Source organism: Eubalaena glacialis, chromosome 3, assembly GCF_028564815.1.
Source record: "Eubalaena glacialis isolate mEubGla1 chromosome 3, mEubGla1.1.hap2.+ XY, whole genome shotgun sequence".
Taxonomy (NCBI): Eukaryota; Metazoa; Chordata; class Mammalia; order Artiodactyla; family Balaenidae; genus Eubalaena; species Eubalaena glacialis.
Window position 1 is genome coordinate 181,910,885 of NC_083718.1, and position 25,855 is coordinate 181,936,739.

Sequence of the window (25,855 nt, forward strand, 5' to 3'; positions counted from 1 at the left end):
CCTGAAATGTGCAGAAGAGACAAATACAGAGCAATGGGAAGTGGACTACTGGCTCCCAGGGATTGGGGCAGGGAATGGGGGGTGATACAGGGTTTCTTTTGGGGGTGGTGAGAATGTTCTAGAACTATGTAGTGGTGATGGTTGCCCATCATGAATGTACTGGAAGCCACTGAATTATACGATTTAAAATGGTTAAGGTGGTGAATTTTATGTTGTTTGAATTTGATCTCATTAAAAGCAAAGAGTGTTCACCAGACCCCTGGGTTCCGTGGACCCAGACCAGGACATCACAGAGCCTCTAGTGTCTCCAAGTTGGTTCTACGTATGTTAGCTTTTAGCTCCTCCCCCAGCTGCTTGTGTGGGAAACACTTCATAGTGGGGCTGCTGTGAGGCTCACAGCCCCTGGCCCGGGGAGCAGCACACAGTAGGTGCTCAGGAAACATCCTCTCTCCCCACTTCCCCCCGACTCTAGGACAGGCGTGAAAAGCTTGGAGCTATGAGGAGGACGTGGGGGTGTAGCCCATCTCAGGGTCTTGTTCATCACCATCTTCACCTTCCATTTAAGTGGGATGAATATTCATCCTCCATCCACACAGCTGGACCCTCCAGCAGGCTAAACTCTGGCGGGAGTGCCCCTTGCTGCAAGGAAGTGTTGCTGACTCACCAGCTCCGGGAGGGTCTTACTGGGGGAGCCCCCTCTGCCAGCAGGTCTCATAACCCGGGCACACCCAGGACGCCCACCTGCCCTGCAAAGCTAACTGAGGCCACAGATGGGTGGATGCTGTCAATGACAGAGAAGGGACCTGAAGGCTTCACATGTCCCATGTCCTAGTGGACTCTCACAGCGGCCCTGCATGGAAGGATGCTAACACCCACTTTACAGATAAGAAACTGAGGCTCAGAGCGGTTAAATGGCATGAGGAAATAGCAGATCCAAACCCAGCTCTGGCTGACACTGAAGTCAGCAGTTGCGCTCGGTACCACACTACACGGAAGGGAGCCAGCTTGCACAAAGCAGCCGCTGAAGGGTCTTAGTTAAAGTGCGAGCAGCTCCTGACACTGGGCATCCCTGGTTCCCCCTTTCTGCTCTCAACCAGGGGCAGAGAATGTTGGTGGGTGACAAGCCAAAGCTAGACGGACAGCCCCCCATGCACCTGCCCAGCCCTGCCCCAGGCTGTTCCCAGCCCCTCCTCCCCAGGCCCCTAACCTGCCATCCTGGAGCCCGAGGCAGATGGTGGGGTGCACTCCAGACGAGGCGTCAGCAGCCGAGCACTTCTTGTCTCCGTCTCTGCTCTCCCCCTCCTCCGGCTCCGGAATGTACTCCATGCAGAGCACAGGGGCCACCAGCGGGAAGGACTTGACCGTGCGGGGCGCGGGCCGGTTCAGGGAGAAGATCTCGACCTGGCCCCCTGCACCCTCCTGCCCGCCCCCGACCTGGGGCAGAGACCCAGAGAGGCCATCAGGTGAGAACCATGAGAGCAGAGGCAGAGCTCAGCCCCTGCCTCCCAGGGACCCGTCCCGAACTTCTACTTGCCACTGGGGTTAGGTATCAAGAGAAACGTCCCCCCTCCTGCCCACACATATCCTGCTGTCACTGAAGGTCGCTAGGTCCCAGCTGCCATGGCAACAAGTTAGATTCAGGACCCAAAGGAAATCAGGTAAAGAACTAAGGTGGACTAGGTACCCGGTCAGCTTTCTATTTCCTTATCTCCAGGGTGAATTTCAACCAACAAATAGTGAGCACACACTCTGCTCTTTAAAATGTCCTTCTCTGTCCTGTTCACTGTTTTACCTCTGTGTCTAGCACATGGCAGGCACTCATTATATACTTGCTGAGTGGATGGATGGATGGATGAATGGAAGGATGGATGAATGGATGGACAGAAGATTATAAGGATGGATGGATGGATGGAAGGATAATGGATGGATGGATGGATGGATGGATACATCATGTGCTAGACACTGAGGAAACAGTGAAGAACAAATCACCCTCAGAAGGGACATTTGGGCTGAACTCTGAAGGGTAAGCCAGAGATTCCCTGCCTAAGTACCTGGAGACAGGAATAAGCAAGAGGAGTTAGAGGATGACCAGAGGGGTGGTGAGGCTGGAACCTCAGGGAATCTATGGGAGGCCACAGTCTGCACCACCAGGAGCATGGGGGGTGGGGAACACCTATTTGAATCAAGGGAGGCTCTGCCAGGAACCCCAGGGGCAGAAAGGTGGGCTGGGATCTCCGTAAGAGATAGGCAGCCCTGCCTCCTGACTCCCGGAGTGAAGACCCTGCCATCCAGATACTCCACACAGCTTCCCGTTCATTTCCGTCATGGCACCAAGGCCATTTGCAAGCTCACAAATAAGTGAGCTTATTTGTCCCTTGGTTTTCTGTTGTCCCTGGTGAGGTCACACCTGCCAACTCTGAGCACAGAGCCTGGCACAGAAGTTCCCAGGAAGACCTTGCTGGTTGAAGGTGCAGAAAATGGGGGCCACAGGCAGGCAGCTTTCTCCAGCACCCACCCCGGGTGCCACCCTCCCTGCTCATGCCCTGAGGCCAGAATCCCTGGCTGGGCCTGGGGGTTACTCACCCAGAGGTAGCCCTGTGGAAGGGAGGTGCTGACAGCCGAGAAGCCCACCAGGGGACAGCTGACAGGGCTGTGGACCAGGGCCGCAAGCTGCAGAGACAGACGGCACACACAGGGTTAAGTGTTGAGGTGACTGAGATGCTGACATTTGACAGCGAGACCTTGGTCTGAACCACCCGAGGGGCTGTTAAACCTGCAGATTCCTGGGTCCCCTTCAGGCCCCGAGTGAGGCCCCTGAGAGTGGAGCCAGAAAAGGGGCAGGTTCCTCTCCAGGCAGCTCCTATGCACTCGCACTTGACCATCGCTCTCCTAGAACCTTCTGGCTAAAAGGGGTCTGAATGAAACTCTGGGCCAGCAGAGGGATTTTCAAACCAGGCAATTTCCAGATAAGATTTGTTGAAAACCACTAATGCCCACCCCCCATATTTTACAAATGGGGAAAATGAGGTCCATGGAAGACACACAATTGCCCGAGGTCACGGGGACGGTAAGTGCATCCCCCAGGGAAGCACGATGGAGGGGGATCCTCAGGTCAACAGAGCCCCTCTGCAGATAACCCCTCCGGGACCAGAGGGCTGGGTCCGCGGTCTGGGGGCTCCGTCTGTAATGGGTTGTCACTGAGAACCACCAGCTGCTTGTTCCTTGTGCATTTGCTGCCCAAACCCCATGCCTGGTGGCTCTCTGGGGCCTGTTTCCTGAGCTTGATCTGCCCATCTGTCTCTCCCTGTCCACATTGGCCAGGACAGCAACGTGAGGAGATGGCCTGGCCCTTTCATGGGCCTTGCTGGAAACTCCAGCCAGACTGAAGGAGAAGGAGGCTGAGTGGGGAGAGCTCCAAGGTGCCCCCAGGAGAAATGCAGCACCACTGGACCTTTTGACAGGCAGGTGCTGCCCTCTGCTGGTCCTGAAGGCCCGGCCAATCCCAGCCCTGCTGGAATATTCTAATAAAGTCTCTAATGGCCATGGGTGAGGGGACCCAAAGAGGTCACCGCATCCAGCCCCCTCATTTAGGAGTTGGCAAACTTGAAGTTTGGTGGGTGGGGGGATGTGACTGGTTCAAGGTCACACAGGAAGTTAATGGCAGAGTCGGGGCTGGAATTCAGTTTCGAATCCCAGCCCAGGGCTCCTTCTGGTTGAACTCTACCCAGAGGCCAGACTGCCAGGCTGGAGACCTTGGAACTCTGGGGTACAACTTATGCCAGGCCTCCCGGGCACCCTCAGGCCCCTGTTCCCCACCACTTTGCTTCTTGGGGGGCCACATCCAGCTGGGTGCCTGGCCCTTTCTGCCAGGCTGCTGCTCCTGTCCTCTCAGACGGGGAGGGGGCAACCGCAGCCCTGGCTCAGACGTTTCCATGGCAACTCCAGCGAGCCGGATGTCAGCCCAGTCAACAGAGCCTGGGTCCAAGACAATGGCAAAAACTCAAACGGCTCCTCGGACGGGCAAGGCCCTGGACCCAGAAGTCCTGTCCATGCCAGGAAGCTGACTCCCCAAAATCAAGGAGGAGAGCAGAGGAGAGCACAGGCTGTAGAAAGGAGGCCAGCTTTGGATGCAGCCAGCGGGCTCCAGTCCCAGCTCAGCTGCTACCAGCTGGGTGACCCCACAAACCCGTTCTTCATGGTCATGGGGACCCTGACATCTTGTCAGGATGGCCTTGGGGACTAGAGATGGTAGACGTGAAGCCCAGCAGCGGCCACTGCTTACGAGGACTTCCTGTGGGATGTGTGAGCGCTCAATAAGCAGTAACCCTCTGTCCGCAGAACGACACTATGGGGGAGGGGCTATTCCACATGAGCCACTGTGACACACAGTTAAGAGACAGGGACCCACGAACAGCAATTCTGGCAGATGGAGGGTGACAGCCGGGACAGAGCCCACTTAGCTAGTGTACTGAGGCCTAGGCAAGCCTGCCGACAAGACCCTCTGCAGCTCTGGGCTGCAGCCCCCAGGCCCCCAAGACACTTGCGTGTTAAAGCTCCCCAAAGTGGGCAGTACCCCACCCCCTCCCCAAGGCCCTGTCCCCAGCCAGGCCTCTAACTGGACCTCAGCCCAAGGGAGAATGGGTTTGCACTGAGCCCTCCCCTTCCCACCCCCCTTGCCCACCAGGGAGAGGCTTACACCTTGGATGGAGCCCAGGTTCAAGAAGAACCTCCCAACACCTGACAGTCAGGCTATCGGAAACCCCCCAAAACAGACACCAGTGACTTTTCCTTCCTGGGGACCAAAATGTCCTCAAATATTCGCTTCCAATTCTTGAACTCCGAAGGCACAGCACACAGCAGACAGTAAGCATTTGACAAGAATCGTGTCATTTAACCCTCACTATAACCCAATCAGGGAGGCACCACGGTCACCCTAGTTTACGCACTGAAGACACAGCTGTGACATCAAGAGCCAAAGGAGCATTCCTGATGTCACACAGCTGGGACATGCAGAGCTGGGATTCAAACCCAGGGCAGGGTGGCTCCCGTGGGTGCTCTTTCCCTCCCCCAAGCAATTCCCTGATGAATCTGAAGGCCATGGTGCAGCCCAGCATGGGGACCGGCCATCCTCAGCACTGAGAGGAGAGATGCTCTTTCCTTCAGCCCCAGCATCCCTGTTCCCTTGAGGGAAAGAACCCAACACACACCCCCATCTGGCTGGCAGTACAAGAGGTCTGAGCTCGTCTACACTGGGAGAGGGGCTGGGATAACAAGCCTTTCCGGGAGAACAGGCTCGGCTGCAGCTCTCGTTAGGCCAGCCACGGAGCCCGCGTCCTGGGCCCCCGGGACTGGGCCTGGGGAGAGGCGTAGGCAGGGGCCCACACGCTCACATCTGTTCGCGGTAATTGGACAAGGCCCTAATCCACCTGCTGCCAGCACGGAGCCGATGGGCACATGTGTCCGGTCCGGGGTGGGAGGCAGGTGCAAGCAGAGGGCACGGTGTCTTGGGGCCCAGCAAACGGGGACATGCAGGCTCTGATAAGTCCCTCGGGAGCTCCACAGGCCCATCCCTCGCGGGGATTCCCTCGCAGCTCCCTCGGATCACTCGGGGTCGGGGCGGGGGGCGGTGCTCCTCAGGAGAGGTGGGGCAGGGGCAGCCCCACGAGCTTCACATGAGGTCAGGCCCAAGTCCCCCCCAGGGAGAGGAGGCAGATGGCTGCCCGCTCAGGTGGGCGTTTCTTTCAGGGAGGCCCCGGAGGCAGCGGCCTGTCTGTGACCCCACCACCCCGTGTGGCCCGTCAGGGCACAGGCCCGCATCCTGTATTCCCCAGAGGCCCAAGGCCCCGGGGGGAGATGGGACAATCCCTTCCCCACCCCAGAAGCCTTCTCCACGGGATGCGCTAGGGCCAGGAGAGCCGCAGGCAGGGGGGGACCTGAACTGTCCCCACCCCGAGGCCCACAGGCAACCCCCAGGAGGTAAGAGCCTCCCGTTATCAATAAATAAGGACTGAAGCCCTACAAAGGCCGGGAATGTTTGGTGGGGGGATCGTGCTGGGGCACATGCCAGCCAAGCCCCAGGGAGAGGCGGGAAGGAGCAGGATAGGGCAGGGGTCAAGAAAACCCTCCCTGCCCAGCGGGCAAGTTATCACTCCTGAATCCCTTCTCTCAGCCGCAAGGGCTAGCAGCCCCTCCTCTGAGGGCAGCTGTGGGGATCAGAGTTCATCGCTGGGAAATGCCCAGGACGGAGCCTGGAACAGATGCCTCTGGGAAGGGCCTGACCCCAAGTTGTCAAGACTAAAGGACTTTAAGTCATATCGCTGTTGCTGTTATTGTTGTTGTTTTTATTACGGCCACTGTCTACTGAGCACCAGCTACCAGTCAAGCTCAGTGCTGGGAACCTGACCCAGTCTCTCTCACTGAATCCCTAAATCAGGCTGTGGAACAGGAAACAACAGCCCACCCCGCTGACACCAGCTTTCGGGAGCACAAGCCAAATACTCAGCTCATCCATCCTCTCGTCACCCTCAGCCCCCGTCTAATCTCTCACCAGTTCAGCCACTCCTACCCCAGAGCACTGCCCCAGTGTTTCCCCACCAGGGCCGGGACCAGGGTGAGGAGAGTGGGGCACTCATCCCAGAGGCACATCTTCACGGGGGCCCAAACACTCAGAGATATATTTTAACACAATCAAGAAAATATTTTAACACAATTTGTTTACAATAAAAATGCAAAAAAAAAAAATCCACAGTGAACAATTACTAAGAGTTTAAATAAAGACAGGAGCTGACCCTGCCTCACCCTAATGCTGGCTCTTTATTTACCAAAAAAAGCAGGCAAACCAAGGCCACAGTTTGCCGGTCTGATTTTTTTTTAAGTATTGTGTGAAAATATCACTTATTTTGACCATGAGTGCCTCACTCGTCTCGCGCTAGTCTACCCTGGCCTCTACCCTGGCCTCCACCCTGGCCTCCTCCCCGGCCTCCACCTGCACCAAGTCCCACCCCATCTCAGCAGGACCCCAGCGCCAAGCTCTGCTCCGGTCTCTTGGTCTCCAGTCCTGCTCCCTCCGTGTCCACGGTTCACTCCCACACAAAAGCCAGAAGGATCAGATGATCCTTCCAAAATGTAAACCAGATCGTGCCAGTCCCCTGCTTGGAGCCATGCTTGGCTTTTCGTTGCCAAGAATGAAAGCCAAACCTGACCCAGCCTATGAGTCCGGTGTGGCCCAGCTCACCCACCATTGGGCACCCCTCCCAGCTCACGGAGCTACAGCCATGCCAGCTGCCCCAGCTGCTCCTATCATGGGCTTCTGTGTCAGTCTGTCTTGTCTTGTCAATATTTGAAATATTCTCCCCCTGGGCCCTCAAGGGGTTGGATCCTCCTTGCCATGCAGGGCTCACTTTAAATGCCACCTCCTCTGAGAGGCCCTCTCTGACCCCCTAACTACGTGGCTCCATCTCTGTATCTATTATATCGGATTTATTTTCTTTATAACACACAGCACTCTTTTCTATTTGCTTTTGTTTGCCGGGGCGGGGGGGTGGTGGTATTACCTGTCTCTCCTCTAGATTGAAAGCTACATGTAGGCAGGAACCTTGTATGTTTTGGTCACCACCATATTCCCAGTGTCCGGCACAGAGGCTGGCACACAGTAGGTCCTCAAAAATTATATGCAGAACGGATGAATGAATGAATTGGCATCTCAAGGGTATTTTAGCTGTTTAGAGCCCCTATCTACAGCCCGGTTTGTCTCTTGGGGATTCACCTGGGCCTAGGTCCCCTCCCTGGAGCTCAGATGACCTCATCTCCTTGGGAGAGGGATGGGCATTAACTACTCCAGGTGGAGGGGTGAGCTCAGCCGGGACATCGGGGACAGATGACATTGGAAGTGGACATCCTTGTGGTTACAACCTGGGGCGCTGGAGTCAGCAAGGTTCCAATTCCTACAACTCATCCTTACCGGCGGTGTTGTTTTTTTTAGAAAAATCACATCACCTGTCTGAGCCTTAGCTTCCTTACCTGTGAAACAGATCTAGAAACATCTATTCATGGGGTTCTTATAAATATTAAAACAAGACAGTGACAGCAAAGCACCAAGAGGCATGATGGCTGTGGAGCCAAAGCTGGCTGCCCCACGGCAGCATCACAAAGGGTGAAACCCACAAAGTCTGGCACGGCCAGGTGGGCCTATTACACAGTCTATCTTCTGAGCTGGAGTCACGCCATCAACTGATGAGATCATTGCTATTTGTTAGCTCAAAATGATGGAATTTTCTGCTCAATGACCCACAGAGGGCATCTGCCCCCTTTTTTGGGGGGGAAAGCTGACTCTGAGAATAACGAAAAGGCTCGATCAACTCCGTCAGCAAGAGGTCTAGAAGCTGAAGCTGGAAGCCAGGCCTCCCCTGCTGTGGGCACCACCTGGAAACTCTGGTTCTCCCAGGAGCCACCTTCATGGTGGGCTCAGCAAAACGCGTGCCACTCACCTGCAGGCTGAGGCCCCGGGAAGAGAAGGCGGGGATGCAGCAGGCCAGGATTGGGCACCAGAACGGGGCTTTGCTCTTCTTGTCCTCGTCCGGACACAGCCAGCCCGGCTGGTTCTCCTCCCCTGCGGCAAGAGGAAGGAGGTGGGAGGAGCTGGTCAGAGACCAAGGACCAAGAGGACTGTGAAGGGCCCTGAAAGCCCAGGAAGCCACCGCGGGCCCCAGAGGCCTGGCCCGCATGCCCCACCGACCCAGCCAGCCGCTCCCCCAGCCCCACGCCTGCCCAGTGAGATGAAATCCAGCCTCACTCCACGGTCACAGCCATGGGTCCCAGGCTGGGAGTCGGGAAACCTAAGGCTTCAGTCCCAGCTTGCCCACCTTCTCCCTGAGCAACCTTGTGCAAATCCGCCCAACTCTCTGAGCCTCAATTTCTTCAGCTATGAAATAGGGACGATGAAAATGCCTTCATCCTGCAGTTGCTGCGAGGATCCAGTGAAACAGCACATGGGACAGGGTTTCAAAAAGCACTAAGACACTGGGCACAGTCCAGGCCCCTGCTGCCTTGACCTTACCTTCTAGAGGTGGGAGGCGGCCAAAAACAAGTAGGCGGACAAGAGGTTTTTGGATTGTGACAGCGCAGCCATGACACTTTTATACCTGTGATGACGACGGTCAAGAGGAAGACTCTCTCTCCTGCTCCCTTTAAGACCTACCCTGAAACCTAGGAGGTCACCTGCCTCCAGGTCCCCCAGTCCAGCTGGCATCGAAGCCCCTGGCAGCCTGTTAGAAGTGCACATGCTGGGCTTTCCTGGTGGCGCAGTGGTTAAGAATCGGCCTGCCAATGCAGTGGACACGGGTTCGAGCCCTGATCCGAGAAGATCCCACATGCCGCGGAGCAACTAAGCCCGTGCACCACAACTACTGAGCCTGCGCTCCAGAGCCCACGAGCCACAACAACTGAAACCCGCATGCCTAGAGCCCATGTTCCGCAACAAGAGAAGCCACCGCAATGAGAAGCCCGCGCACCGCAACGAAGAGTAGCCCCCACTCGCCGCAACTAGAGAAAGCCTGAGCACAGCAACAGACCCAATGCAGCCAAAAATAATAAATTTATAAATTAAAAAAAAAAAAAAGGAAGTGCACATGCTCAGGCCCAAGCCTGGACCCTGGACCCTCACCTGGAGACTGTTGCACTCAAGAGCATCTGCTCAACCACATTCTCTGTGGCGTCTCCTTCACATGGGTCTGGGCTCCCTCACACGCCACCACCTCCAAGAAGTCCTCCCTGACCACCCTGGCTACAATGGCCCCCTTCTCTCAGAAACCACACTAAACACCCTGTCTTATTTCCCATGCAGCTTTCACAATCAAAAATCATGTTTCCTGTTTCCTTGCTTACGGTCTGTCTCCATATGTCTCTAGAATGTAAGTTCAAAGCAGCAGGGATCTGGGCTGTCTTGTCCACCACTATCTCTCTGGCACCCAGCACGCTGCCCGCACATAGTAAGTGCTCAGCGAACATGGATTGAAAGAATTAATGAGTGAGCAAGTGAGTAAACCGCCATCTCTCCTGAGGAATTCTCCCTGCTAAGGAGCCCATATTCTTTATACTCCATCTGATGGCTGCCCTCCAGGGATCCCATGACGGCAGGGGCAGGGCGCAGCTCAGACACGCCCAGTATGTGTCCAGGTGTCAGGCACACTCTGAGTGCTTTACATATGCTCCCTGGCTAGTTTTCACAATAACCAAGCACAGTCAGAATAACAATTTTCACCTTACAGATGATGAGACTGACAAGTAAGTAAGTTGACCAAGTCACGTGCACGGCTAGGTGGCAGAGCCCACATGCGGACCTAGGTCTGTCTGACTGACAGGCTGAGTTCTTTGCACTAAACCAGGCAATCTTCCAGCAATCAGACCCCCAGTGACACCCCTGGGCATGAATGACCCTGGACATGGTGACACTAGACAATGAGGAGGTACTCTGCCCCGAAGAGCCAGAGGCACTGGACAGGGCACCCCAGGTGAGAGGGGCCACTTAACGCAATGACATCAAGATGAGGGGTGCCTAGAGCTTTGGAGATGGGAGGAGAGGTCACCAACCAAAGGGTCTGACAGCAGCGCCCCCCCCCACCACAAACATCTACTCAGCTACAAGGAGGGAGGGTTAGCTCAGCCCAAGGGTGCCCCGCGGCCACATGGGGACCTCCTGACCAGTCTTTCTGCGCTCACTACTGCCCCCTACAGTTGGTCCTCCCCACAGCAGCCAGAGCCATCCTGCTAAACTTCCCCTGGACCTCGTTGTTCCCCTGCTTAAAAATGCCTACTGAGTCCCCGACCAGTTGGAATAAAATCCAAACTCTTCCACAAGAGCTGCAAGGACCCTCCTTCCCTCTCAGCCTCATCCCTCGGCTGCAGGCTCCACCGTGCTATGCTTTCCTCAGCAACTTAAACGGGACGAGCCCGGAAAGCTCCCTCTGCCTGGAAGGCTGCACTCAGCTCTCTCCAGGGCTGGCTCCGCTCCTCTGCGAGGCTTAGGTTACACCTCCACCTTCTCGGAAAGGCCTTAACTGACCATCACCCCATCTGCCACCTCCATCACTTTCTGTCTCAGCCCCTATTGGTGTGTGTAATGGCCCTGAGCACAATTTCCAGCTCTTTTACTGGCTTGTCTCTTTTTTCCTCCGTGTGTGTGTGTGCGCGCGCACGTGCGCGAGTACACGTGTATATGTGCGTGCATGCGTGTGCACATGTGAGTGTTTCATTGTGCATGTGTGCCCAGAGGCTCCCCTACAACGCCCATGTTCCATGAAGGCTGAAACCTTCCACACCATCTCCTTCTGTACCCTCCAACCCCCTCACATGGCACTGGACACACAGCAGACCATCAACACCCTTGTGTAGCGTGAACAAAAGTCTCTTCCTGGAGCCTCATTTTCCGGATTTGTCAAACCGGAATGATGGCCACCAAGAGCAGTCACCACCCCCAACCTCCGCCCAGCACAGAGCAAGCACTGGAGAAATATGGTCAACTGGGGAGGGGAAACAGGAGGAACCAATCCAAGGGTACGAAGCTTTGTTTTTACAAGATGAGTAAATCCTAGAGATCATCTGTATAGCCTATAGCTAACAATTCTGTATGACGTGCTTAAAGACTGGCTAAGAGGATAGATCTTATGTTAAGCGTTCTTATCACACACACAAAAAAATAACAATAATAAGGAAGAGGGCAGGAGGGAACTTTTCAGAGGATGGGTTTGCTTATGGCGTAGACTGTGGTGATGGAGTTCACAGGGGTATGATTACCTCCAAACCCATCAAGTTGTATGCTTGAAATATGGATAACTCTTTGTATGTCAATCACACCGCAATAAAGGGGCTTTAAAAATGCTATTGCCACCAGAGAAAGGTGATGTCTGCGTGTAGGTCACAGCAAGAGGAGCCGGAATGAGGGGGCAGGTGCGGAGGCTCTTTGAGAAGATGAAGACATTCGCAAATGTCAGAAATTATTATGTGAACAGCTGGCTCCGACAGAGGCTCCGGTGCCTGCCCCACCCCCTCAAGCAGTGGAGGCACTGGACAGGGAGCTCACTCCCTAAACGGGCCAGAGGCGTCCCCGGCGTCAGGCCCTCTGCCCCACTGAGCCCTGGAGACAGAGTCGCATGAAACCTGGTTCCCGCCACGAGGAGGAGAGGCCATCAAGGGAAGGACAACGATGGCACAGGATGGGCATCACCGAAACAGAACGACTATGTGCGCCGCACTTCACAGTTTACAAAGATCTGTCCCGCACGTCATCCCACAGCCACCAGGGGAAGTCAGAGTTCCCATCCCCGTCTACACTGGGGAAACGGAGGTCAGGGAGTCAAAGACAGGGTCCAGGAGCCAAGGAACTAACCTCTGGGGCACCTTGCACAGCGCCCACGGCCCTGCCGTGACAGCCGAGACAGCCCGCCCGCCCTGGGGGACACCACCTCTCCTTGGCAGGAGCTCACATCACAGCCACCGCGCTGCCTCTTGGACAAGGCTCCGGGCAGTGAACAAAGATGATCGAGATTGGAGAGTCTGGCCCTGCTCTCAAGGAGCTTACATTCACACAGGCCCTCGCCTCCCCAGGGGCAGGAGCCCGAGAGAGCAGTCAAGCCCACCTGCTCGCCTGTAGCTCAGCGGGTGGACATAAGCCCCCATGCCCACCCGTCACCACGTCGCCCCGAGCTCATCCCTCTCCTCCCGCCACGCACCCACAGCCCATCAAGTCCTGGCAATTTATCACTATGCATTCCTTTAATGATCTGACCTTCTCGTTTCAGATGGTGCCTTCCCTGCCTGCGACTGGGAACGTTAAAAGAAACTGGAGTTGTTGTTCCCCATCTGCCACTGCCATTGTTCCCGTCACAAAACCGGAGCGGCTGAGACCAAATTAGAAGGCTGTTACCACTGGAAATTGAAAGCCCGCTTGGGATAAGTGACATTAAGAACAGGCACCAAGGGCAAAGCTGCGATTTCCAATTGACGTTAAGTGGGGGCTTATTTAGCATCCAGCTCTGTTTGCCAGCGTCCACCGAACTTGAGAGCAGTCCAGGGGTCAGTGGGAGCAGCTCCAGGGCCGGAGCCCATGTCCCCGCTCGCTCTTCCCACCCCCTGAGCCCTCGGGACCACCCGCTGGCCGCAGGAAGCCGACTCTGCCAGAAGGGCCCTGGGGGGTACAGAGCCGGACACTTAACCTCTCCTAGCCTGTGGCCTCGTCTGGAAAATGGGGAAAATAATCCCAACCATTTGGAGTTGCTGTGAGCACTGGAAAGACTATATTTAATACCAGACACTCAAGAAATAGTACCATTATGATCGCTGTCATGGTTAAAAAGCTGCCTATTACTATGCCTGAGGTCAGACCACCCACCGCCACTGGGCTGAGCCCACCGCCTGCACTGGCCCTGCCCTGCTTCTCCAGCCCCACCTGCCTCCCAAACTCCTCCTGAGTCCCAGCACTATGCCCTTCCTGTCACTGCTGCCCCAGTGGACAGTTAGGACTGCCCTTCTCTTCCTTCTTAAATCCAAGGCCCCTCTCACACCTCCCAGCACCACGGAGATGCTACTGGCCATGGCCACAGACATCAGGGCTGCTGGGACCTCAGCATGCATCTTATCCTGCAGAGAGAGACGCTGGGGTCCAGGGAGGCCAGGCAGTGGCCATGATCACCCAGCTGGGGTAAAACCCAAGTCGGGCTCCTGGGCCAGTACCCTCGGTCCCCCTCCTGGAGGGCAGACCTACCACTTCCGGCCAAGGGCTTGGGCAGTTCCCTGGCTCTGGGACGGTTGAGGGCTAATGGAGACGAGAGATGAGGGTTAGAACACGCTCGGCACGCAGACTGGGCCACGCTCAGGACTCCGTAACCGGATCCGTCATAAGGTGGTGCGTCGGTAGTACTGTGAAGAATGAAGGCTGGAAAACTAACCAAGTCACAGGCAGTGGGGAGAGCCCACCAGGCCACGCCCAGCAAGGACCTGTCCCTGGGAGCATAGGATTAGCCTGGGGCCTGCCCAGCCCAGGTCTTCCAGGGGTGGGAACCAGGAGGGCCATGGGGGGAGAGGCTGCAGGGGTCCCTGGGCCAGGGATGCAGCACTTAGAGCTGTAAGGGTTGCGGGAGACACAGGAAGGGAGAGCTGGAAGCCCCAATCTCCCCTTTCCCCACCCCCACCCCTGGGGCCTCCCATCTGCATCTCTTTTCTGGAGCCTTAATGAACAGAGACTAATTGGCAGAGAGAGGGGGAGGGCAGCCTGGCACATGACTAAATGTCATGTGACCCCAGGCCTGTCACTTCCCCACTGTGAGATGCAGACACCCCTTTCCTAGAAGCTTCTCCAGTGTGCCAGGCGCCTTCCAAGCACCATCTCCCCATATGCTCACATGATACCCTATGAATATCCCCATTTTCTGATGGAGAATCCAAGGCATGCAGAGGTGAAATCGTTTGCCCAAGATCACAGAGCTGGCAAGCGGCAGAACCGGGAACTGAACCCACGCTGTCTGGCTCCATTTCACGCGGTGCTAAGATCCCGAAATGCAACAGGGAAAAGGCCCATGGAACTCTAGGCCAAGTTACTGAGGAAGCCTGCCTTTCTCAGGCCGCACAGCACAGCAGTGGCCACACTGGGATGTAAACCGGGTCCCCAGATTCCCCAGGACCCCTGCCCTTCCAAGGGACAGAACTGCCCCCCCATCTCGGATCCCAGGCACCCCCCAACTCCAGCCCACTCTTTCCCAATCTTTAGTGGATTATGATCTCGGCACGATGGAGTCAGGGAGAGAGAAAGATGCAGAAAAAAAAAAAATTAAAGGAATAACATCCTTTGTGAATAAATGTTTTTAACAGTTCTGTTTCTAACGGGCTTATATTATTTTCCTCGGCACCAGGCACTGCAGATAAAAAAACTGGGAAAATAAAAGAAACAAATTATTCAAGCCCCAGGGGAACCCAGGCATTCAAATAAGATTTCAAATGACTCTCTTTCCATTAAAACTTTTGCTGCAGTGAAACCATGTGGAGATAAGGCAGCCGAGCGTCTTCACAGGCCGCCAAGAACGGAGATGCTCACATCAGTCGGCTCCTCTCCCACCAACGCCAAGGCCCACTCGGCAAAGCATCTGGGCTTCAAACGGGAGACGCACCTGCCTTTAGCAGGTGTACAAACAGGGCTCAGGAGCTTGCCCTAGACGCACTGCTCCACGGGAAGGGGAGAGAGCGGAGCGGGTGGCCCGAGGCCCAGCAGGCAGGCCACCGTAACCTTTCCTCGGCTGGAATCTCCGAAGCCCTCTGCCAGGGCCGGGGCAGCCTCTGCCTAAATCCCTTCCTCCACCCTCCGCAGGCCTCCTGGTCGCCCAGAAACACCCAGCGGAGGCCTGTGCGATGTCAGCGCCAGATCCAAGAAGGGGCTGGCTGAGCAGAAGTCTCTGATGCCGGCTCCTCCAAAGCCACAACCTCTTCCCCGTTTCCCTCCACAGTCTCCACATGCTTCTCTCCGAGTAGCAGCCAGAATGATCCACTTAAATAGAAATCAGTTCACTCCGTTGTCCGGTTCTCTCAGCTCTGCAACCCACAGCCCCCACGTGTCAAGAAAGAGTTCCATGCACCTCACCCTGGCTTTCTGGAAAACCTGCTCCCCACTTCCACCTGTCTGCCCCCCACACCCCACCATTCACCAACTCTGGCTACCTCAGGACCTTTGCACTTGCTGTTCCAAAGCCTGGATCGCTTTACCCAGACCTCTGCACAGCTTCAGACGTCACCTCCTCAGAGGCCCTCCCTGACAGCAGTCCCGGCCCCCAGACTCGGTGCCAGTCACGCATCTGGCTCCACCTCCTCACAGCACCGACCCCTCCCTGTTGATTTGTTCCTCATGTAAATCTCTGCCTGCTCCTCATAAACTGTAAGTTCCTTGAGAACAGCAACCTTTCTGTTTTTGTCATTGTTCTTTTCCCCCATGCCTAAAATTACTGTAGGGACTCAATAAATAGTTTTTTAATTGATGAAAGCCATTGACGAAGGTCCTGACTCCTTTCCAGAAATGTTTTAAAATCTATCGGAAATACATATTTATCTAGATAAAGATCACACCAGAAATTTAAAAAAAAATAAAAAATAAAACAAAACCCCAGAAATCACTGCTATTGACTGGAATCGGCAAATGGGAATTCTAGTAGGTCACAGCAAATAATGGTCCTGATCGGCAAGAAACTAGGCCTTTTGTCAATTCAAAAAAAGCACAAAGTAATTATAATTTAATGAATGTGGTTTGGCAGACAGAAGCTCACCAACTTGAGGAAGCAGAATGGACAGGGATTGAGAGTGGGCTCTGGGGGCCGACTGCCCAGGTTCTGAACCCCTCCCTGCTGTGTGACCTCAGGCAAGCCACTACACCTCTCTGGGCCTCAGAATCCTCAGCTGTACAAAGGGATTCACAACAGACTTACCTCTTAGAGTTATTGTGACTGTGAAATGAAAGAGATGTGTGTAAAATGCTTAGAAAAATGCTTGCTGCACAGGAAGCACTCTATAAATAGAAATACCTATTATTTATCTGTACTATTATTAGGGGGTGCATAGGAGAAAAGAATTATAAAGAAGCCTTTGCTTGAGAATCAGTTTAGTCTAACCTGCATCATTCTTTATGTAACAGTTTTATTGAGATATAATTCAGCTACCATAAAACCCACCCCTTTAAAGAGTACATCTCACTGGTTTCTAGTATATTCGCAGACTTGGGCAACCATCACCACTATCTAATTTGAGAACATTTTCATCACTTTCACCAAAAAAAAAACTTTAGTGGTGACTCTCCATTCCCTCCTCCTCCCAGGCCCCTGGCAACCACTAATTTACTTTCTGTCAACTCTCACCATTTTACAGATGGGGAAACTGAGGCTCAGAGAGGGGAAGTGACGTGTCCAAGGTCACGAAGCAGAGCCTCTGGCCCCAGTTGTTTCTCCACTGCACCATCTCCCTCCACTCAGAAGCCTCCCTGCCCCCCAAGACTGGACGACGCCCTCTGACTCACATATACACTCCCCAGACCTCCCCTCTCCGCACTCCTGACCCCGGGGCTTTACTCACGGAGTCCGATCTTGGCCAAGTGCAACCTGTTGACCCAGGAGATCTTGCTCAGGGGGTTGGGGGTGATGAAGACCACCATGAAGCTGATGGGGCGGCCGGACCTGTGGTGAGAGGGCAGGAGCATGAGTGCTGGAACGGGGCCTGGCTCACCCGGGTGGTACCCAGCTCTTCCCCGCAACCACCAGCCCTGGTGATAGAGCGAGGTCTGTGCAGAGCATCAAAGCATGGCCAGAGAGGCCAGTGGCCTGACAAAGCCTCAGTCCCCTGGGGGAGGACTCCCTCAACCCACCACAGCCCCGGGGAGGGGCCAGGTAACTCCCCCGAGTGACCAGGCCGCGGCCCCCAGCCCGGCCCAGGCACCGCAGTGTGGGTGCCTAGCAAGGCCATGGGGGGTCTGGCCCTCTGCAGGCTGCGACTCGAGAGGCCCTCCAGGGCCCCACCTGGTCAGGGTTCCACAGGCCTCGTCAGACACCTGCACACGCCTGACCCGGAGCCTCTGACTCGGGCCTGTTCCCAGCACCTGGCACAGGGCACTTGCTTGGTAAATGTCTCCTGAATGGACACATGAATGAATGAAAAAATGAATGAATGGGGGTATGTACAGGCTTGGGGTGGCCAGAGGTCACTGCTGTCGCCACGCTGTCATCTCACCTTAGAGCAGCGGGAGCCCCTTCATTGTTCTCCGGGGCCCATTTCCCCCCTGTGAGCATCCCAGCCCCCGGGAGGTGGGCAGGAAGGTGAGCAAGGGGCGCAGAGAAGGGGAGAGAGCCGCTCAGCAGGGCACTGTGAGCCACTGTGCGAGGGCACCCAGAAGGTTCCAGGCTGCTGACCCTCAGACTCCAGTCCTGGGCCTTGCATCCTGGCTCCCGGACCTGCCTCAGACCACAGCGCCCCAGTCTCCCCTTCCCTGCAGCCACTGTGCTTGTAACACTGTCCCCGCCCAGCCGAGAGGTCAAAACCTGGGCTCTGAGCCCCTCACTGCACCAGCCTCGGCTTCGGAGTCAGAATCCTCAGAACCCAGCTCTGCCACCTACTTCTGAGCCTCACCTTCCCCATCTGTAGAGTGGGGATCAGACAGATCGCTTTCCCCATCTCTGCATCAATTCCACAAACATCAGCTGCGGGTCAACTGAGCACGAGCTCCTGTGGGAGCATTTGGGGGGAGGCTGGGTCCATGAGAGGAGACCCAGGGCCTGGTCCCAGGGGACTGCACAGTCTACCAACCGACGGCAGGGTGTCCGAGTAGCTTAACAGAGGACAGCCTCACCCCAGGTACAAACAGGTTGTTTGTTCATTCATTCATTCATTTGACCACGAGCACCTGCTCTGTGTCAAATGCTTTGCCAGGCACGGCCCACGATGCGTGTACGCCCACGCCCACCCCCGCAGTGCTGGCAAGCAGGCTGGTCCCGACGCCCCTCTCCAAGGCCCCTCTCCCTCTCACTTGTCGGGTTTCCCGGGAAGCAGGAGCCTGAGGCGGCACTTGTTGGCCGAGTGGATCTCTTCCTCCTTCACCCGCGTAAGTCTCTGCAGGGCCAGGCACCAGTCTTCAGCCACGGTCATGTTCAGGTTCTAGGGTCAAGGAGGCCAAGGAGGTCACCATACAGCCCTCTGGCTCCCCGAAAGCCACCCCAGATCCCACAGCAGTCAGGGCCCCATGGGGAGAGGAGCCGGGGATCAGTGCGGGAGCTCAACCTGGGCGGCTCACTCGGCCACAAGCGGTGGGGGGATGCCGACTCCCCGGGCTCCAGGCCTTGGTTCAGACCTCCCCCCTCCACGGCACCCCTCCTTTGAGAGGGACACACCCTCCCAGCCAGCTTCCTCTCCAGCCTGGGATGAGGCTCGGGAAGGAGCTGCAGGACAGACCAGACACTGAGCAGAGAACGAAAAAAAAAAAAAAAATGCCCATAGCCGGGCCCTGCTCAACTCGAACCAGAGCTTCAACCCGAACCGGAGGCCGCCCACCAGACTTCCAGGTAGTGACAGGAGCTTCAGCCAGTACTGCTGCTAGTGGGAGCCCAGGGGCCAGGGCACATCAGGGGACCGGGCGGGAGAGGAGCCCACCCACACGTTCCTGCCGAGGCCGGTGCTGGGTACCTGGTAGGTGCCGTGCAGCGTGCTGACAAGGAAGGTGATCTGCTCCACCACAGCCAGGTCCTTCTGCAGGTCCTGCAGTTCCTGGAAGAGGCGCGGGGGCCCGAGGTACACCTTATCTGGGCAGAGAGAGACCCTACTCAGCCTCAGGGGTGGGGAAGGCACCACCAAGGGCCCAAGCAGGTACTCACTGCAAAAAAGAAGAGCTGTCGCCCTGGAGATATGGCACTAGAGATACAGAAGGAAATGTTACCAGGCTCTTGTCTACTATGGGGGACAAATCCAATCACGGGTAAAGTCTAGCGCCTAGGATCTGGGCCACTCTCAGTCTATACAAAGGGTCACAGGAGACCAGAAGACTGAGAACCAACTGTGCTCATGAGAGGCGAGGAGACTTCACAGGCCCAGGAGAGCAGTGGGCACTGCCAAAAAAGGAAAACCGCAGGTGCAAAGGCACTGTGGTATAAGGAAGCCCAGGAACAGTAAGTTGTTCAAAGATGTACTAAGAACCTACTATATGGCAGGTTCTAGTCTACATGTTGGAGAGACAGCTGCAAATGAGACAGACAGGGTCCCTGTTCTTGTGGAGCTTATGACCTGGTCAGGGTCAGGGAGGAGTCAATTAACAACTACAGATGGTGGGAGGTACTGGGGAGAAAGATATCAGGGTGATAGGACAGAGAAGGGATAGGGGCTGAGGGTGCCCAGATCTCTGGTGATGATACAAATGTAGTGTCGGGGACGTGGAGGGAGGGAAGCAAGAGACAGAGCAGAAGGGCCCAGCAGGACTGGATGGGGAGGTCCCTGAATGCCAGGCTAGGGAATTTGGGCTGTGTTCTCTACGCCATTGTTACTCAAGCTGAGATCTTACAGAATCCCAGGGAGGGGCGGAGGCATTTAATGTGGATTTTCATCGAGATGATTATCTAAAAATCAGATGCACATCCTCAGTCACCTGGATACAATGACTTTAAAGCCACATCCTGCTGCACGGTATCAGGGCTTCCGTGGACTTTGGTACCACGTGATGGTCACCAGGTAATGAACACAGAGCAAGGTGGGCGTGGGCGGTAAGAGATACGCTCACACCAAACGAAGGGCAAAGAAGGGCTCTGCAGCGCCCCAAACGGGGTGAGCTGGTGGGAAATGGAGATCACCGTGAGGCACTTTGGGGTACAGGGGCAGAGAACACAAAAGAACCTGCCCCATAAGAGGACCACATCTATGCTGAGAGCAATTTGGTGCCAGCAAAACAACATCATCTATCACATTAAATTAATGCTGTTAATTTGAATTTTATTGTTTTGTAGCATCATTTTTATTCCATTTGTGATTCTGTTTTGGTTTTATGGTTGTTCAAGGGATATAAGCATAAGGAGTTTATTATGCCTAGTCTTATACTTGCACATATTTGAATAACAATACAATAAAAAATCATTCAAGGCCAACTGGGGTTCAGCAAGGATTTCTTTTTTCCTCTGTGAAGGGGGTCTGGCAGCCTAGTACTCTACTTTGAGAAATGTGGCCACAGATAAAACAGTGGCTGAAGGAGCACTCCCAGAGCAAGAGCCCGAATGGTGGGGGGAGAGTGGAGTGGAGCCAGGGCTGAAGGCACCTCTGAGGGGGGCAGATGGGCCAGGAGCCGCTCCCAGGGGGCTTCTGTAAACAGAGAGCCAGGAACACAAGACAACCTCCCATGCCTCCCAGGCCTGGAGAGGGGGACACAGCAGCTGAAGTGGGCGCAGCCTTCCGAGGACGAGAGTGTGTGGTGAGTCCCTCCCTCAGAGCCACCTCCCAGGTCAGGGATGGACAGAGCTGGCTGGTGGGGAGGAGTGACAGCCAAGTGCCTTCCTGCTGGCCATGCAGTTACATCCTTCGTTCATTCAACAAATGTCTACTAACACCCACCACACACCAGTTTCCGGAGAGCTAGTCACACCAAGGGGAAAGACGAGATGGCAACCAGACCATCACCATAAAGGGGAAAACACACCCGGGCCTTGAGAGCACAGGACGGGGACCTGGCGAGTCCAAAGGAGTCAGGGAGGGCTTCTCTGAGGAAGTGTCACCTGAGTGAAGATGAGTAGGGGCAGATAGACAAAAACAGGATGGCAGGAGAACACTCTGGAAAAGGGCAGAGGCCGGGAGAAGGCCCTGGGGCAGGAGGGGGCTCAACCCCCCAGGAACGGAGAGGTCAGGGCAGCGAAGCCCAGGGAGTGAAGGGGCGGGGTGGGCTGAGGTGGGGCGGCAGGTGGGCCCCCAGGGCGGGCGTGTGGGCCCGGGCGAGAACCTGGGACTTCACCCTGAGAGCAGTGGGAAGCCACCGGCGGATTTCAGGTGGAGGGTGACACACAGCTCTGACGTGCATTTTGAAGAGTCGGCCTGGGGAGGGTGGAGGATGGGACAGGACAGGAAGGGGCAAAGGGGAGGGAAGGGCAGCACCAGGAAGTTCCTGCCGCAGCACTGCGGAGACGGAGAGAACTGGGCGCACGGGGGAGCCTGCCACCCCGAGCTCTCATTGTCCTTGTTGCCCAACAGCCTGAGGGATAGTCAGCATGGGGGAAAGAGGATCCAAGCAGAGCCAGGCAGCCCTGAGCCTGGGCCCTGAGGGCTTCAGGCACAGGGTGAGTGTCACCGGGGCCCCTCACTGTATAGACGGGCGAACTGAGGTCCCACATGGAGGCAAGCAATGGCCAGGCAGGCACTGGAGGTCACCCTTTCTGATCCAAGGTCACTGCGTGTGCATGCATGCGTGTGCACGTGTGTGCATGTGTGTGTGTGCATGCTCGCCAGGGTGTACAGGACTGGGGTGGGCAGGGGCTGTAAGTGTGACTGCGTGGGGCATGCATTTGCACACTCAGGTAGGGATGTGGGTGTGTGTTTGTGTACAGTCATGTACAGCAGGAAAAGCCTCTGGGCCAAGTGCCCGTGGGCCTGGGGGCCGAGCCCGGGCAGGTGCTCCCAGGGCAGTGTCGGGGCAGGTACTCACTCTGGGCCTGGCCCGCAGCCAAGGCCTTCTTGGCGCCGGCGTGCTGGATGAGTACGTTGTCCTTGTCATAGGAGCTGCCCTCCTGGCCCACCTCCACCACCTGCACCTGGGGCAGCGCCGTGTTCCACTTCACCACGTACCTGGGCCCCAGGGGCACCAGGCTGCTGATCTCCAGCTGGCCCCTGCCAGGAAGAGAGGACACGGCCCTGGAGAGCCCGCAGCACCCAGCCCCAGGGCCAGCCAGAGCCGCTCCTCAGCAGGTCAGCTCAGCCAGGCACCTCATAGCCCAAGCACAAGCCCTCAGGCCAAAACCAAGCCAGGCGGAGCAGGGAACGGAGGAGGGGGCAGAAGCATCAGGGCGTCCAGGCCCCAGCCCCAGATCCAGAATCACACGCCCACCCCAAGCCTTGGCGCCCCTACCTGTGGTTGGCAGGCCTGAGGAAAAAGACAAGAAGGGTCGTTATCGTTACGGAGTGGTTTCTGCAGCCGCTGAGACACCCCTGGGGGTCGGCCACTGGGCTGGGCCAGGTGTGGGCAGAGGGGACCACACGGAGGGCCTTCTCCCTGGACTGGGCACCGGCCTTCCATCACCTATTCCCACAGTGGCCCCGCTAGGAAGCCTGTGTTATTCCAGAAAAGGAGACTGATGCTCAGACAGGTCACGTGACTCACCCCAAGTCACCCAAGATGACCCCCCAAAAGTGGGCCACTAACACCCTCATCACACTTTCACACCATGCTAGGCTCCAAGCAACAGGAGGGCAGAGAGGGTGGAGGTCAGATCCCTGGCACCTGCACGGAGCCCAGGATATAAACGGGACTTAAAAATTATAGTGCTTGAATGAGGGAGTGAGTGAATGAATGAATGAATGAATGAGTCAGCCATCAGCACCGCTGCACTGATCTGGGACAGAGGCTTCCTTGCCCAAGGCCCCTACCAGGGCCGGATCCTGTCCAGACCTGTGAACTGGCACCAAGTAAGAGTTCAATAAACATTTGATGGATTAATAGACCGAAGGATGAGTGGGTGGAGGCTGAGTGGGCGAGTCCCCAGATGGCCCTGCTTGCGCCCCGCCTTCCAGGACATGTGATCCACGGCCACGGATAATCCCCAAATCTGCTCCGTGGCCACGCACAGGAAGGCACAGCCGACTCTGGGTGCAGAATCTAAATCAGGCTCCTTGGGCGCCCCCCGCCCCACATGTGCTCCAGCCAGGCGGTGGGAGAGCCAGGCTGGGGTTAACGCCAACTACGGGTGACTGTTTTCCCTCGGGGGTCTGGGTTGTTGCTGCCATCCTGCTGTTTCCGTGGTTTTTGAAACTGCTGCCAAATATTGAGAACCGAGATTCTCCTCCACTCGAGTGGATACGAGTATGGCTGGAAAGGTCCCAGCTGGCCTTCATTTGGTAAAGGGTCACAATCCCTGATGCCCACAGGACCAAGCAGTGGATGCGAGTGACCCGGGCCAGGTGGGAGCCCCAGTAAAGAGTTCACGCAACCCAGCTGCAGGCCCGTGTGGCCCCAGGCAGTGTGGGCCCAGAACGTGAGATCTTCACATTTCTAAGAGAAGCCAGATGTCTCAATCTTTGTGTGAATTCCCCGTAGGAGCCAAACATAAGATTCCCAGAGGCCTAGTGCAATCCACGGGCCATGAGTGTGCAGACTCTGGTCTAAAGAATCACCTTCTGCCCACTGCAGGGCTCCAACTCCAATCCCGACTCCAGGGAGCAGCCTGGCAGCCTGGCTCTGGGCATTTCTACAACCTCTGACCCAGAACCGGGAAACCAGGCTCCTGCAGGGAGTTGGGGGAAAGGCAAAGACTCATGTTGAGAAACACTCAGATCTGGCCGGAGGAAAATCTATTTGACTTAAAGCAGCAGGGATTTGGGATTTGGGCTGGGAACAGGGAAGAATCTCTTGAATTTCAAAGTGGTCACAACTCAGCGGACTGTTCAGTTCCGACAGCAGAGTTCCAGAACAGTTCAGACAGCTGTTTGCCCTCAGCGACCTCTGCAGGTGCTTCCTAGCTCTGGGGACCAGGGACAGAGCAGGCACAAAGGGATAGAAGAGGAAGTCAGGACGTTGGAGGCCTCCGATGAGCTCCTGTAGGACCCCAGCTATGACGGACTGGGACATGACAGGAGGGGTCCCCAGGGAGGGGCAACAGCCAGGCCTGCTTACTTGAAGTTGATGTTGGCGCAGACCAGCATGTCGTTGAGCAGGAAGACCCTGCGCTCCTTGGACTTGATCAGCTGCCCGCGGTCACCGTAAACGGTCTCCGTCAGCGTCTCACACAGGAGCAGCTGACGCTGGCCTGAGGTCAAAAGCTGGGGGGAGGGGACAGAGCAAGGTCAACACCAACATCGTACACAGACCGCTCCACAGTCATCACTGTGCCAAAGACCCAGGATTCTCCCTCCACATACAAAGGGGACCACAGCTGGGAGAGGTGGAGGATGAGGCAGGGCCACGCCCTCCATCCCCGGGGGACAAGAGGCACTGACCACCCACCGGCCCCAGCAGCCAGCACCCCTGCTCAGGTGAGCCAGCCACTGCCAGCCTGTCCCTATGTCGCTGCCAGTGGCACAGCTCCAGAGCCACAGACCCGTGCTCTGACCTTGGTTCCCGGAGCGCCCGCTGTGAAGCCCTCTGGCAGGTGCCATGTCACCTCTCCACACCTCAGCTTTCTCAGCTGTCAAGTGGGCGATACCTCTACTGCTCACATCACCAAGGCAACGTGTGACCGGACCTGGCTACCTGATCCGCAGAGCCCAGCAGAGGAGGGAAATGCGGTGCTCGCTCAGAATTATTAAGAATTTCAAGATGGCGATGGCAGAGCATTAAGCCAAACGTGGGGCCCTTCTGAGTGCCCCCCGTGCGTGACGGCACAGGCGACACACCCAAGGAGCCGGCCCTGCGACGGGACGCCCGGCAGATGGCCACTGTCCCCACTGCTGCCACTGTGCGTGTGGCCTCAAGCAGAGAGACTCCTGGCCTGAAAGTAGGTCCCATTCCTCACCCTGACCTACTGAACAGCCTCAGCTACTGGCCTCGTGGAAGGCCTCGTGCTGGGGCTGGGACAGATCTGCTGGTTGACAAGGCAACATTCTGACAAGGCTGAAGGCCTTCAAGCCTCCAGCACCCGAACAGGCATTTGCCCATCTCGGGCTGGATTCCAAGAATGCTGCCAGCACCGGACCACCATCAGACCCAGAGACCCGCTGGGAAAACATCTCTTTACTAACTAAGAATTTTGCTGAGGAGGAAAAGGAGTATTCGGCAAAATTCCTTCCCAAAGCCCATGATTCTGATAATAACGGCTAGCGCCCCCTCCTCCCCATCGTCACAAGGGAAAGGGCAGATCATCCCAAAACCTCTCCTGGAGAGAACGCCCTTCTGTTCTGTGAAGAACGGTGTCTCTCCAGGAGACACGAAAGCCCGAGTGACACCACATGCCACTAAATAGTCCACCTCTCATTTAATCGCCTCGAGAACGCTGAGGTCGCCCCATTCCTGGACAAGGGGACAGAGATTCCAGAGGTAAAGTGACTTGCTGAGACCCAATGCCGGTTGAGTGGCAGGGCAGAGCCAGGCCACACACGCTGTTCCCAGCACCGGCAGCCAGCCACACACCCTCTGGCCCCTGACTGGGGGTAAGGGGAGTCAGGGAAAGCC

The 25,855-nt window shown here is 56.2% G+C and overlaps 1 protein-coding gene across 6 annotated transcripts in view; it reads right to left on the reverse strand.

Annotated features, from left to right (window-relative positions):
- Positions 1-25,855, reverse strand: part of ARHGEF10L (Rho guanine nucleotide exchange factor 10 like) — a 160,483-nt gene that overhangs the window by 37,112 nt on the left and 97,516 nt on the right. For all 6 annotated transcript variants that reach the window (XM_061184859.1, XM_061184860.1, XM_061184855.1 and 3 more), the window contains 8 exons: positions 24,362-24,507; positions 22,181-22,362; positions 19,195-19,310; positions 18,542-18,669; positions 17,098-17,198; positions 8,487-8,608; positions 2,584-2,670; positions 1,208-1,434 (listed from right to left, as the gene is read on the reverse strand). In XM_061184859.1, the coding sequence (XP_061040842.1) occupies positions 1,208-1,434; positions 2,584-2,670; positions 8,487-8,608; positions 17,098-17,198; positions 18,542-18,669; positions 19,195-19,310; positions 22,181-22,362; positions 24,362-24,507 (1,109 nt within the window). The remainder of the gene's footprint in view (positions 1-1,207; positions 1,435-2,583; positions 2,671-8,486; positions 8,609-17,097; positions 17,199-18,541; positions 18,670-19,194; positions 19,311-22,180; positions 22,363-24,361; positions 24,508-25,855) is intronic.